Source organism: Pavona decussata, unplaced genomic scaffold, assembly GCF_977016875.1.
Source record: "Pavona decussata unplaced genomic scaffold, jaPavDecu1.1 SCAFFOLD_161, whole genome shotgun sequence".
Classification (NCBI taxonomy): Eukaryota; Metazoa; Cnidaria; class Anthozoa; order Scleractinia; family Agariciidae; genus Pavona; species Pavona decussata.
In genome coordinates this window covers 2,477,585-2,491,765 of record NW_028145572.1, presented here as the reverse complement: position 1 = coordinate 2,491,765, position 14,181 = coordinate 2,477,585, and the positions used below count along the sequence as shown (strand labels likewise).

Genomic DNA, 14,181 nt, shown 5'->3' with positions numbered 1-14,181 from the left:
TTGCTCCCGAGGATAGTTTGGTCGCAAAAAATGTGATAAGTAATCGTAACGATGATATGGAAAGATGAAAGAAAGTGATAAAATGATCGAGCAATGCATATGGAATACACTGCAGAGATTTGTTTTCCCTGTTGGTGACGAACGCTCAGTTTTTATTACGCTAAAAATCTTTGGTGGTCGCCCAGTAAACCTGGTATTGAACCAATGATTGTAAGTCGGACTTTAAAAATAGATTTCGCTCATTTCTTTTGTGTTGAAAGACTAATATCTTCTTATCCCAAGCTACAATCCCCTTACTGCGATTTTCAAGGGACTTTTAGTTTGCTTCACTTCTAAGAATCACAGTGAGGGCTTATGTAAGATAAGATAAGAGAACTCTATTATATCTCATTCAGAAAATCTGTAAGAAAAAACTATTTACAAAATTAAATTTACAATCACTTTAAAGATCAATTTGACAAGATCTTACAAGTTCTGTAACAACAAAAACACCACAGTCAGCAATATTACACCTTGTTAATTTATCAAAGCGACTCTTAAGAGCATTGAGTTTGAATCAAACTGGACACCACTATCGAACCGAATGGTTCGAACAATCGAAAATAGCTCAACTTGAAATGCATTTTTTTTTTTAAAGTTGAGGCAGTGATTTTCAACCAAACTAAAAGTAAACTGAGGCAGCTGCAACATAGGAACCATAGAAATTGTCACTAAAGAAAGAAACCTTATGGCTCGTCCTTCATGAAACTTGCTACGTGAACTTGCGATCTGGACGATCTTTTCGTCAACATGAAGCGTTGCAGCAACCTATCTCTTGGACGGATCTAAAATCATCAGACTGATAAAGGAAAAACAATTTAAATGCATCGCAATTCACTTGAAAGCGAATAAATGTTAAGAAAATAACTTACCATGCATCCATTTCTACCGGACACATGCCTAACTATGTGGTGTTTGAATTTCGATCGACGATTGCTCAAGACAAGTTGCAAGAAGAAACAGTCTAAAAGCTGCCAAAACCGCCAAAGCTTTCACTCGAGGAAGCGTACTAATCAGTTTAATATATTTCTGCAATGTTTTCCTTTCCAAATTAGTCCGGCTTGGGATGTTTTCCACGGAGAAACGGTTAACATCAACTGATAAAGAACCAACCCGGCCAAACTGGAGTAGAGCTGGTTCACTTTTGAGGATGGCACAATATTGAGTAATGAGTTTACAGTTTACAGTTGATATTCTCGTTTACAATTATTCGGCAACTGTTTGTCACTATTCGCCAGTACAGTCCCCGAATATTGGCAACCGTTCGTTGTGATTCGCGACTATTCTTTGCTGTTCGCGCTCTTCGTGGCTATCCACTGTTCGCAGTATTTAACATTCGCGTTTTCCAGACTGCCCATTAAATAAGCCTTTGTTTGCCACCACTAATTTCTAAGTGCTCTCCTAGTGTATTTCTCTGTGTGTGTTCAGCTGGTTCTTCCTAACAACTGCCTGGGCCATCCCTATAAAATGATTCGCTTACCCGCGCCCGCCTGACGTGCCCCGACGTCTAAATCAGTTCGGTTAATATATGATGACGTTTTCGAATACCTTTAATAAAGGGACACTGTCAAGACGATTTTTCTGTATTTTGCTCAAAACTGTTCAAGTTGCCGGCAATCCATTTCCATCGTAGCCATGAGCAGCGAAACATAATTAATAATTCCGTCGATTGAAATACTTGGCTGTTCAAAGTGACACAAAAAATAGGTGGCACTGCCCCTTTAAAGTGATAGTAGCTTGCGCGTGCGGAGCCTCGCGCTTGTCTCCGATCGCCTGAAGAACGTAAAAAATAACGCCTGCTATGCAGGCTAAAGTGATAGGGGCAGACGTAATTGAAGCTCGCTTGGAAGTATCTGTTGGTTTTCCTTTTTTAACCTACTGACCGACACACTCTCACGAGAAAAAGAGCGAGTAACTTTCAGGTCTTTAAGGGCCAATATGTCAACCGCTGCCCGCAAATCAGTGACGCACAGAACAATGAATTAGAACAATATTGCGTGACTGGCTCAAAGAAAAAAACGGCCTAATTATAATGTACAAAGATGGAGGCAGCAGAAACAGATCCTTTGCTGCCGCAGTATGTTTCGTCGATAAATGAAGAAATGTGTAGTCCTACACAGTGGCCAGAGCAAATACACGGCTCCTCCCAGGACAGTGCTTTTGGTTCCAAGCGAGATGAGAGCAGCGGATCGAATGGAATTTGCGGCAACCTCTGTGCAAAGCTGAACGGTGTTTTTCATTCTCAATGGCCTTTATCTTGTTTCTTGGCTGTTGCTTTTTTAGGTTTCTGGCGACCAAAGAAAAGAAAATCAATATGGCCGCTTACTTTTATTCCAGTCTGCCATCTCCTGGTTGGACTTGGAGCGCACTTCTATTTCATGTTTTCATCACAGCATCGACTAAGTATTCACATTGGGTCGAAAATGTTGCTCTCGACGCTATGGGTAAGCGCTTTAATATCGTATGTTCTGGCCTTGTATTACTTCAGGTATCAGTCACAAGAGTGGGTGAGAGATTTAAACGGACGTCAACACCGTGCCATCAACTTTGCCCTTGTCACTGGTTTGTTGCTAGTTTCGTTGGTTTTGTTTGGTGATGCCTACTATCAAGTCATCTTCGACTTAGTGAACATCAAAGAATCCATTTTGCAAGACTGTCATCGCCCGCTAGCATGTAATGCAGTGTTCTACACACTGGCAACGTCTATATACTGGGGCATGTACTCTTCAGTTGCTGTGTGTTGCGTCTTCTTCTCTTTATGCCTTGTTATGGCAAACGATCTCACTAAAGGATATAAGCGAATAGAGAAATGCCGCGATGACGTGCGAATTGCTTTGATCATACACAGCGAGGTGCGAGAACAGATCGGAGAGAGGGTCAACAGCATACGAATCTGGTTCCTTCTTCACATGATCCTCTACGTGGTAGTTTTACTGGCGAACATTTTTGATTGGTGGGAAGCAGCAAGGCAGCTTCATTTCGCTTATGAATACATGGCTCAAATCTGCGGTACACTTGTTGTTGTGTATAAATTCTTCTTCCCTTTTCTGTCGGCTAGTTACGTGACTTGGCACGAGTCAACGCTCGTGCAAGACTTGAATGACAAGGTCAATTTCTTGCCAGAAGAAACATTTTATTCGCGACAAGCTTTAGAAATCTTCCTTCAACAAAGCCGTAGACGGGGTTATGGATTTCAACTCTTCAAAATACAAATAACAATAACAATTGCTATATTTTCTTTGCTTGGTTCGGGCTTTGGACTTATCCATAATTTTACAAGTTAAAAATCCGTGAGTGTGACGAAACAGAGCGGAAGTTTGTTACAAAAAGGATCATCCGCATTTTCCCAGAAATCACGGAATCTAAAGCGTCTAGTCCTGCTGCAAAACCGAGCTATGAGAACAATCAGTTAAAATGCGTTATTTACCAAGCGTGAGGTCAAGATGGCTGGATATTAGCCAAGTTCTCTTTTTTTTTTTTTACGTTTCTATGGACCGAGACGAATTCGTCGAGGTCCATAAAAACCCAAAAAAGAACGAGGCCAATATCCAGCCATCTTGACCGAACAAGCTTGGTCAATAAAGGATTTATTATATGTGGCTTTATTTTTAAGTTAAAACTACAACAAAAAACAAAACAGAACATGACTGACTGTTCTGCTCGGGAAGAAATTCTTCATAGCCGGCCGGTATAAGATTTATTTTCAGTGCATTTTTGATTAGCACTTAATCATGGAAAACAAGGAATCCTTAATTATTTTAAGGCTCTAACTTTATAATGGCTTAAAGGGAGTACACACTTTTTTATAAGAACGTCTAATTTTGGAGCTGAGGCTAACGTTCTTATATTTTTTTGCGATTTGAGGCTGAAAACGTTCTTAAGATGTTCCTAAATTACATGGTATACGCTACATGTATTTCAGTAAATCAATGAGGACGTGACTAGTAAACCTATCAAAGTGCATTGTCTGCTGAGATATGGTATAAAGTACTGCTGATTATGACAAACCGAGATGTGTGTTACCATTGTTAATGTTATACAAAACATGCCCTTAAGTATTTTGGTTAATTTCTATTTGTTACATTGATTTTATATACAAATTAGCAAAATAAAAACGTTCTTAATCGACTCTCAGCCTAAGGAATGTTCTTAATACGTTCTTAAACTTTTGGTTAATCTCAGCCTCGACGTTCTTGTTCTTATAAAAGAAAAAAACAGAGTGTATATGTTGTGGTTCAATTTTATCCTTGGTTTAATTTTATTTCCCATTGTTTTAAACTCATTATCATACATTACCATACCCCAAAACAAAGGGAAATAAAAGTTAAACCAAGGATAAAATTGAACCACAACATATACAATTATTGAATACGAAAAATTTAGATTTTCGCAAGTGCGGGAAGATGGAAAACTCGCCATCTTCAGCCGATCGCGCGGTGGCGTAAATAATAAACATTTTTACACAGTTTTCGGTCTCCAATCAATAATTCTTGAATGAACCAATACTTTTTGAAATTATATGCAAACAAAAGCCGAAAATTAGATCGGGTAAATCAGAAAACTGGGGGAAACTTTGATAAGATTTTGTTGTTTACAACAAGCGAGACGCGGCTAAATCAAAAACGTAAGCTTCCTCTGCGAACTTGAGAAAAACCCCGTTTTCTGAACTGCTCTGAACCGCTTAACGCAGCTGTGCATGCAGTCATTGCAAACGAAGAGAACTAATCAATTTAGTACTCGGCGTAAGACAATAAGTTTCACAAAATCAATCAATCTACACACAGAGCAACTCACCGATTCAACTCACATTCAGTTGTAGCTGACACAAAATTTTCACCACACCAAGCTAATTCCATTCTCTTTCCTTTCCTTTAGGTAAATGTTGACAGTTTACCGAACATTTTAGTGAGCATTTTCCCCCAGAACAACGAGAAAATCGAAGAAAAGATTGCATTGTTGCTCGGGATTAAACTTTCGATGCCAAGCGGACGGGCAACGGGTAATCCCGAGCGGGCAAGATAGCTCCATCTTGCCCCCTCGGGTAGCCAATCACAGCGCAGGATTTGATTCATCTTGCCCGCTCGCGGAGCCAGCCATACAATAAATCTTGTTATGACGCTCATACTGATCCAATATTTAAGGATCTTTGTATTTTACCACTGCGTGATATGTATTTAGTAGAGATAGGTAAAATAATGTATTACTGACCATAAGGCTGGATAATTTGATGCCATATATCTTTAACAACACGTTCCTATTAAGGTGTCAGAATCATGGTTATAATACTAGGAATGCGAGTTCTTTCCATGTTAATAAGTGTAAAACCAACGTAAGGTTTTTTTTCGTTCCAGTACCAAGGTCCTTTGTTTTTAAATTCGCTCAGCGCAGACATTTAAAACTCTATAAATGTTGCAACTTTTAAAAACAAGTTGAAGAAAGGCCTTCTTACTTAATTGCTACTTTTTCCCATTCCCCCTTTTATCATTACTTTTCTTTTATGTTTCCTTTTTCTTTCCCTTTTGTTGTTGTATATTGTCACTAATTTTACCTATCTCGCCACAGTTCTATTTATCTTTGTAATTGAAGATCAGCTGTCGGAAGCCTATGTTGCATAAGGGTTTCTTTGGGCTTCCTCGCCATTTTCCTTTATCTCTTTACGATTCTGTAAATTACATTTGGTGGCAAAAAATAAAAAAAAGTTTTAAAAAAAGCACCAGCCGATCACGAGTGAGGCGAGCGTGTGTGTCCGAGTCGCGGTTTTTTGTTTTTTGTTTTTTTTTTTTTGCACCCTTTACTACAAAAAAAGCAGCACACTGTTTTGCACAGAAGCAGGGCAACATGAAAAAAAAGGGACAATACAAGACATAACAGAAAAAACTTCATAACACCAGTTTTACGGTGCTATTACCAACAGCCGCAAAATTTAGAAATAATTTGAAGCAAGCGATTATGTTTGAGGTAGACGATGCTGTTGATTAAATCAATTGAAGATGACCGCATTTGTCTCAGTTTTTTTATACTATCAGTACTTCTTCAAGTGTAAGTGTACTTTGTCTTGGCCGGTGCATCAATCGCCACATTAACCGTGTTGTTATTCTCGGCGATGAGTCGCACACCAAGATACGACAAAAGTCCAGCCACGCTGTTACTTAAGGTTTCATTCTTGAGTTTCAGGAACGCAGCCGCCTCCGCATTAAACGCTGCTTTGATGCTGTCGGCCTCGGCATTAGCTTTGGACAAAATCACTCTCGCCTCAGACTCCGCGCGTTGGATCGTAATCTGCGCCTGCGTAACGGCCTCTTCCTTGTTAGTCCTTGCCTGCACTAGTTGCCGAGGGCGCTCGTTTTCTGCTATCTTGATGTTTTCTTTGGCTGCTTCTTTCTGCCGGATAACCTTTTCATATGATGCAGGGCGTATAATGTTTTGGACCTAAATGAAGAAATTCAATTCATTGACTTAGCATACTATTACGGTAGTGTATTTTGCAGATGGGCTCACTCGTCAGTCAATTCATTTTTTTACAATAACTGTCCAAATTCTCGCGCGCTGATTGGCTCGTAGCTATTGTCTATAAGAGTACAGACAATAAAAATGACGTCAGATGTAACGCGCGCGCTTTCTCAACGAAAAAAATTGTCAATTCCGCTCGTACTTTTTCCATGTTATTGTAAAAAACAAATCGACGGCAGTTTTCTATGGTCTATACTCTTATAGACCAGAAAAAAGACGCCATAAAATATCCAAAACTTGGCAGTGAAACCACTCGCCTGCGGCTCGTGGTTCCACTTGAGTTTTGAACATTTTTTGACGTCATTTTATGGTCTGTAAGAGTATAGACCAAAGAAAACTGCCGTCGATTTGTTAAACAGACAGCGATTGCACGCTACAGTCGACTATCGCCTTGCACAGAGAATTGAACCGACTAACGCGGACACATCAGTATCAAAGACAGGAGCGGAAAGGGGTTTTTAGTGACTAAAACGAACGCGTTATGAAGGACTTACCCCGAGAGCGCGGGAAAGAGTGGGCGGATACTTTCCATTGTTTTCTAACTCGCTTTTAAAGGGACTATGCCACCCCAAGCGCATGCGCGGGTTGATGAGAAGCAATTTGAAAGCGGTTCAAGAAGATGTTTTCATCTGTTTGAATCGCGTTCATCTTCAAAACTTTATCTAAAGGTTTTATTTACATTTGTTCTTTAGTGATTAAAGAAGCTGTTTGTTGTGATGTTTTTGAAAGTGCTTGGAATGGCGGAAAAGCAAAAATTTCGCGTCGAGTTGTAGGCAAATTAGTCTCTATCTGAATCTACTGCGAATGTACCCAAGTTGACATAGTCCCTTTAATAGCGTACACAAAGCGGTAAATCAGTCTTTTAATTACTGGATTTGTTGTACCCGTTACCCGAGATTCAGTCTAAGATGATATCTAACAGAACAAGTGCAACTCTAACCTCCATTCAAGGCTCAAGGCTTTACGACCGACGGTGTCCGCTATAGGGGGTGGGGGGGAGTTCGATACCTACCTTTGGAAAGACAGTTTCTTTTAATGTTTAGCAACATCAAAAATGAAAATTGTTACTCGTTGTTCTTCTTCTTTCCTTCAACATGAGGGGCTAAACCACTCATGTTTTAGAACTGGGCATTTTGACAAGCAGTAATATTGTGTTGGCGTGAAGTGTAAAAAGACTGTTTTCGTCCTAAAACAAGATAGCCATGATTTTCCATAATCATTGATTAAGCGTTAGACTATAATAGATCACAACTCATATGTGGCTTGACGCATCGCAAACAACAGTCGTAAGCAAAACTGGTACCGCCTCAGTTAATCACGTGTGCTTGGTTATCACACTGCACAAAGTGGTTCTACATGTTAAAGTGGTTCACTAACTTTACCTGCAGGTCAGTTACATCTGCCCACACACTGCCAAACCTTCGTCCCAGTGTCGTACGAACGAGGTCTTGAAACGAAGCCCGTTGTGACTGGAGTTGAGTGGTGTTGAATGCACTGCAGGCGTCGTGGATAGCGGACGCTCCTATACTCCTGGAAATACCGAAAAAAAAGGCAAAAGGATTTTCTTTAATCAGGTTCATCGATGCGTTTTTTCTTTATGTAATGAATGCATTTGTTTCAGTTATTGCTAAGCTAAATATTTAGCTTCCAGTAACAATCTATAAAATAAACTTGATTTTTATATAACACTACGAGGATTTTACTGGTTGTTGTAATTAAGAAAGCTGTAGTCTCAAATGAGAATGATGTACTTTCGTAAAAACACTAAGAAATAGGAATCAAACGCAAAGTGAATTCTCGAAAAAAGGACAAGTCACAACAGCAGAACTTAAGTTCGCCTAACTTTTTCAAGTTGCATTTTTTTTTCCATCCTGGCCATTCAGGGACCCTTCAATTTTTACGAGGAAATGTGGGGTGGGGGCGGGGGGGGGGCTGCTGGGATTTGAGGTGGGGGTAGGCTTAAAACGAAAAACATGGCTTCAAATGAGAGACCATCTAAAAACAAAATAAGGCAATGAAGCTCATGAAATATTTTTAATTAATTAAAATGTTACGATAGCACGATGTTTAACTGCTTAATAGAAAAAAATGTTCCAACACTAGAAAAAAAATACAGCAATCTATATCATAGAAATATCACGAGACGAGATACGCAAAATGAGCACAGTATTTCCTTGTTTGTGACAACTCTCAATCTGAACTTATGCCAATGGGTTTTTTTAATATAAATATGTTTGTGCGTTAGTTGTACATTTTGTATTTTTAAATATTTATTTTAATAAAACAACCTAACAGCCCTTATTAACCACAGTGTAAATACAGCCAGTCACGATTTTATACTTACTTCAAAACCTCCAGGTAGTCATCCTTGTCTTTAAACTGAAGAATTATCTCTCGTAATTGAGCGGGCCTCGCGCGGTACTGCAGTTGCACATCTAGTTCGATCTCGATGCCTTCCTTGTTAAGGCACATGAGGTCTTCATAACTGATACTCTGAAACACACTTGGGAAGATGATAAAATGGTATCCTGGCGGACCAGAGTGGAGACCCTCTCTCTTCACTTCTGAGGCAAGCTTCTTCTGATGAATGTTGTAGGCTAAACCCACTGTTACAAAAACAACATCCCGTACGTGTTAAAACAAACATCATTTTTAATATAGCCGTGATCATGTGAACTTTTCACGTTCGTCAACACTCGCTCTTCTACAATTACGAGCCCATCACGATGTAACTCATAGCGTTAACATGTTCAGAGGAGAAAAATACGAAAAAAGCGAAATTATTTTTAAACATGATACTAAAAATTCACTAATGGTGAAAGGACAAAGTAGTCCTTAGAAAGACATATTCAGTTGGTTTTCTGTGTTTCCTTAGTAACAGTGAGATAATTATTGTCACGCAACTATTGCCTGTATGTTTTGTTTTGTTGTTGTTTTTTTCACCCGCCGATTCCACCTACGGTGCTTGCTTTGCAAAACGCTGGTAAATTGCTATGTTAGTTGCTAAGTAAGTTTGACCTCCATGAAATCTGTCACGCCATGATAACACCCAGTTCCAAATCGCTGCCAAACTGTACTTGTGTTATTTTTAAAAGTACATACCGAAAATTCCAAGTCCACATATCAGTGATGCGCTTTTGTTGACTTCGTTATATTCACTACAAAGTGTTTGAATCCTAAATTTCACGGCAAACATTTTTGCCTACTAAACTTTCGTGCTGATTTATCCTAAGAGAAGTAGTTGGGTGGGTGTCTACTTCGATATTCGGTGTCTTGCAAACTGGTTTTAAATACCTTCTTCTGTGCTCAGCTTGCGTAGAGATGTCCCTACCATTGCACCGATGAAAATTATAACGGCAACCACGGCAGCACAAACTACCTTCGTTTTGTTACTACTTAAGAAATCCATATTTCAACGCCGCTGAACTAGAACGGGAAACAGTGTTGAAGAAGCTGCGAGTTGGCTACACCCGAGTGATGCCTGTCAGCTCTTTCACGCCGTGACACTTCTGTTCAAATATATGCGCATATTAAATGTTTCCACTGTTTTGAAAGGCTTATATGACCTCAGGGAAATGATCCACTTATATTCCAGGTTCAGTGGTAAACGGAAAATCATGCAGGTATGCACGTATGCGGAGTATGTTTGCTAAATGGTTAAAACCTGAACGTTTTGAGCAGTGATTTCTTTTTGACCCTTTTTGCTGATACCTATGCAAAATTCAGCGAAATTGATCGCGCCTGTACCCGAAAATTGTGAACAAACACTTAATCTTTAAATAGCATCTGTCAAAGTGTTTTTCATCTGCGCGTTTGACAATACCGAAATAAACAATGAATTTTTCTATTGTTAGCTGTATTTTAAGGCGGTGGCCTGGATACATACATAAACAAAATTAACATAATTTGCCATCAACATGGCGAACGGAACTCAAATTATTATCATCGGTGTCATTGGAGTTGCAGTTCTTCTCATCGTTATTTTGATACCAATAAGTTTCTCTGATGTTGAATATTACGAGGTAAGCTTTCGAGTTTATTCAGCGAAGATCATCAATTTGCACGGGATTATTACTGATTGAGACGTTTCGAAGCGCTTCAAACCACACTGATTGTTGTGAAAGCCCTCTTGATAGCCAAAAGCCTTGCATATCCTCCAAAACATATAAGAGATCAACTGAGATGGGCAAAAATACATGTCCGGGAAATGTATTTACGAGACAGTATCTTCCTTTCTTAGTTCCACCACCCCCGCTGAGGTTATGAAAAGCAGGGATTGGTTTTTAAAATCAAAACAATCTCGATCGTCCTATTCTCCGTATTCTTGACCGTTCATTCTACATTCGCGTCCCGGGATTCGCGCTCGCTTTACCATATCATTCACATATATATTAGCAGAGTTTTACTTGCAAACCACAAATTGGACTTCATCACGTCAAGAAGAACGTTACCACCATAAAGCAGCATAAAGAATACACAAAGGATTGTTTACTTGCATTTGACATGCAATCTATAAACTAGTTTGGACTTTTTTGGGGGGAGGGGGGCGTAAGATTGTAATATCGGTGACAACTTCGAAACTTTGCGTCTTCGCATCGATTTTATCATATAATTTTTCATCCACAACGTCAAGAAGTTTAACATTTCGTTTTTCCACACTATATTGACCGCATTTTTCTGGCTTGGCAATGCACCAAAATTCAACGAGGAGATGTTTCCTGTAGTAACATTTACGCCCAAGAGAATTATGTTACGTCATAGTAAAATAATATTGTTCTAGATGCAAAAGAATTTCCTGATCTGCTAAACACTTTTTCTTCAAGTGTAAGGGATATTAATTACCAATTTCTAATAAACTTTGCATACTCTCAAGGAAGTTAAAATCACCAAAAAATAGGTTTAAAATGTGACATGTTCATATCCCCCTGCAAAACAAATGATTGTTTGCATGCAACCCACATTTTAGGATATTAAACCTTACACATCCATAGGAGGTCATGGTCAGCTGTGAATAGAAAGGTTTTTCGCTGTTCTTAAAAACGATGTCTAGTTGTAAACAGTTCCAATCACTATTAATTTTAGAAAATCAACCCAGAACAAAGGGAAGTGAAACATATGCAAATATTATTATATTTCAAAACAGCTCGGCTTCAAAAAACGTAAGTCAACTGGTTTTGTGGACGTCGACAAGGTGTATACCTCGGGAAGATACTTCGTTGGCCCGGACTTCACTTTCAAAGTGTTCCAAGCCAATGCACACTTTGTCAAGCTGGATAAGATCGCTGTCTGGACAGGAGACAAGATCGAAATCAAAATCACCTGCACTTTTCAGTATTTTCTGAGAAAGGACTTTCTACCAGATTTACATGAAGCCTACAATGTTGACTACAAACCCGTTGTCAAAGGAACGGCAATCGACGCCATAAAAGGAAGGGCAGCGGATTTGCCGATCGACGATTACATCAGGTATATGCATCTCAGCATCTGGCGGGAAAAAAGTTTGAGTGAAAACCTTCTTCTAATCCTTTCAGTTTGCATGAACCCAACGCGTTCAAATGCAAGTTGCCATACACTACTTTCAGTTTGTGCTGTTATGTTCATTCGAGGCCCGGTGGTTTTAAATTTGCCGTCTGCCGTCTGTCGAAAACTTTTGAATTCTAAATCTCTCTAATATTGCAGTTCACAGTGCGTCTAATTTTTCTTTTACTGTAACTGATTTTTGTAAACATATTTTCGGGACTAATATCGAACAGAGCTGGTAGACCTTTATTCGTAGCAAACACTTTTCTTGTACAAACGTTTCCTTTGTAAATTTATAGCGAATTCGGTGGTGCCATCGAACCATGTACAAGTGATCTCATTGATTCTGAAGAACGCTCCCTGATAGACAGTCGACATCGTCAAAGTTAGTGATTTTGTTTGAAAGATTCCAACTGCACAAGTAAGGTATAATTGAACAAATAGGGTCGAGGCGTTTTCTTTGCTCGTCTTAAAAGTTGCCAGAAAGACTTAATGGGCTAGAGAAGAAAACGATATTTTTTACCGTCCAAAATTAAAGCCCGCAATCTTTTCTTTTTTCTTACAAACATTTGTTTTAATTTACCAGAAATCGGGAGAATATCGAGAAAGAGCTTTTCAAAGCATTATCCAAACGCTTGGATGGTTGCTGCAGAGAGACGTGTCCAACAAAGGCAGAAGATATGCCGCCTTGTGGTTATTGTATCCCTATTTCCCTCTGCAAGAGCAATGAGAAGGGGATTTTCGTGGAAGTCAGATATTTCCAGCTCCTCGCAGTTGATGTGCACGAAGATGTGAAGAGTCGATACCTGCGTCAGGTCACAGAAGCAGCTGAGGAGGAACGGGCAGAGTTTGAACTGAAGGAGAAGGTAACCTTTCAATTTACACTCGAAATGAAGGTTTAAACTAGCGACAAATCACAACAGAATCGAGTTTCTTCCCAGAGCTAAGCAATGGCTAATCCTACCCGTTTCAGGATGTTCTATTTTGATTTTTTAACATTTAAGGTGTGCGAAAGAATTAACCTTTTCTTAAAGACAACGCCACTGATCATGGCTTAGCCAGAGCCTCTCCCCTCCCTAGGGGCGAATTTAGGGTTTTGTGTAAGTAGGGAGGGTGGGGAAGGAACAGTAAAAGCCAACGCGAATCCCTCAGGTTCCATGAAGAACGGGGGAGGAGAGACTGATGATAAAAAATGCAAACAAAAACATTTTCTTTCCACTGTAAAACTCCCCTGGGTCTGCTTCTCTGTGCTCAGACGCTGTCATGAGCCGCATGGGTATTAAAAAGGCTTTTTGTGCAGATATTGTGGTATCGCTAGAGGGCAAAGAGCGTAGAAATCTATGCAAGGGCTTAAGAAAACGAAATGTCATGCAGTGGTAACCTCGCTAGCTTGTCGGTTGCATAGTTTGAAAGAGCTGTAAAGTCGCACAAACACAGTACAGCCAGCCACATAGCCTACCTTGTCGTTCCTTTAGAATTTCCTTCATCTTTAAGTTAAAGTAAATCCACAACCACATCCTTGTGTTTCCATACATTACAGGTGGTCCGCAAAGAAACCGAAAAACAGAAAAATATAATTTACAACGAGGCCAGGGAGATTGCCCAGAATGCAACTGCTCAGGCTACTGTTATTGGTGCCCAGGCCAAAGCAGATGCCCTCGGTATTGTGGAGAAAGCAAGATCTGACGGCCTAAAAAATATGTACCTTACTTTGGGAATAACAACAGACGAGGAGAAAGCGGCATTTAATTACATCAGATCTCTGCGCCAGAACAACAACGTAAAACTTAATGTTGGCTATAAGTCACTTGCACAATTTCAAAATAACTAAGACTCTTGCAAACAATGTAGACCTTACTGCGCATTTAATCTCACCAATTTGTAAACTTATATTCATTTGTGTGATTTAAGTCTAGTGATTTGACACTTTCACCCTGAAGCTTTTACTAAATCACAAAACACGAATGACGGCTGAACGTAAAAGTGCCTCAATCGGTACACAGTCATCACTTACGACGATTTACTGCAGTTAAGAACATAACGGGAACTTCACAGAGTATTGGAAAGCTTAGTTACCGTTTTATGCTTAATTCAGCAAATTTTCTCAAAGTT

The 14,181-nt window shown here is 39.5% G+C and overlaps 3 protein-coding genes across 3 annotated transcripts; 2 read left to right on the top strand and 1 right to left on the bottom strand.

Moving 5' to 3' along the window:
- Window positions 1-1,942: 1,942 nt before the first annotated feature.
- On the top strand, window positions 1,943-3,463 carry LOC146464758 (uncharacterized). Its single transcript, XM_085129311.1, has one exon. It carries the CDS (start codon window positions 2,082-2,084, stop codon window positions 3,321-3,323), a length of 1,242 nt encoding a protein of 413 aa, XP_084985437.1. The 5' UTR covers window positions 1,943-2,081; the 3' UTR covers window positions 3,324-3,463.
- A 2,365-nt stretch (window positions 3,464-5,828) lies between these two features.
- Window positions 5,829-10,076, bottom strand: LOC146464757 (uncharacterized). The gene is made up of 4 exons (XM_085129312.1): window positions 9,844-10,076; window positions 8,894-9,155; window positions 7,932-8,079; window positions 5,829-6,468 (listed from the first exon to the last, which is right to left on the bottom strand). The coding sequence occupies exons 1-4, from the start codon at window positions 9,956-9,958 to the stop codon at window positions 6,073-6,075; spliced, it is 921 nt and encodes a 306-aa protein (XP_084985438.1). The 5' UTR covers window positions 9,959-10,076; the 3' UTR covers window positions 5,829-6,072.
- A 352-nt stretch (window positions 10,077-10,428) lies between these two features.
- On the top strand, window positions 10,429-14,043 carry LOC146464756 (uncharacterized). The gene is made up of 4 exons (XM_085129385.1): window positions 10,429-10,571; window positions 11,693-12,015; window positions 12,656-12,935; window positions 13,610-14,043. The coding sequence occupies exons 1-4, from the start codon at window positions 10,467-10,469 to the stop codon at window positions 13,898-13,900; spliced, it is 999 nt and encodes a 332-aa protein (XP_084985511.1). The 5' UTR covers window positions 10,429-10,466; the 3' UTR covers window positions 13,901-14,043.
- The last annotated feature ends 138 nt before the right edge of the window (window positions 14,044-14,181 follow it).

Bases quoted from the DNA above. Each gene is read 5' to 3' on its own strand.
- LOC146464758 (XM_085129311.1), top strand. From the start codon at position 2,082: ATGGAGGCAGCAGAAACAGATCCTTTGCTGCCGCAGTATGTTTCGTCG.
- LOC146464757 (XM_085129312.1), bottom strand. From the start codon at position 9,958: ATGGATTTCTTAAGTAGTAACAAAACGAAGGTAGTTTGTGCTGCCGTG. The intron at 8,080-8,893 runs GTAAGTATAAAA...CGGTATTTCCAG, and splicing joins GACTACCTGGAGGTTTTGAA to GAGTATAGGAGCGTCCGCTA. The intron at 6,469-7,931 runs GTAAAGTTAGTG...TTCTTCATTTAG, and splicing joins CAGATGTAACTGACCTGCAG to GTCCAAAACATTATACGCCC.
- LOC146464756 (XM_085129385.1), top strand. From the start codon at position 10,467: ATGGCGAACGGAACTCAAATTATTATCATCGGTGTCATTGGAGTTGCA. The intron at 10,572-11,692 runs GTAAGCTTTCGA...ATTTCAAAACAG, and splicing joins CTGATGTTGAATATTACGAG to CTCGGCTTCAAAAAACGTAA. The intron at 12,016-12,655 runs GTATATGCATCT...TTAATTTACCAG, and splicing joins CCGATCGACGATTACATCAG to AAATCGGGAGAATATCGAGA.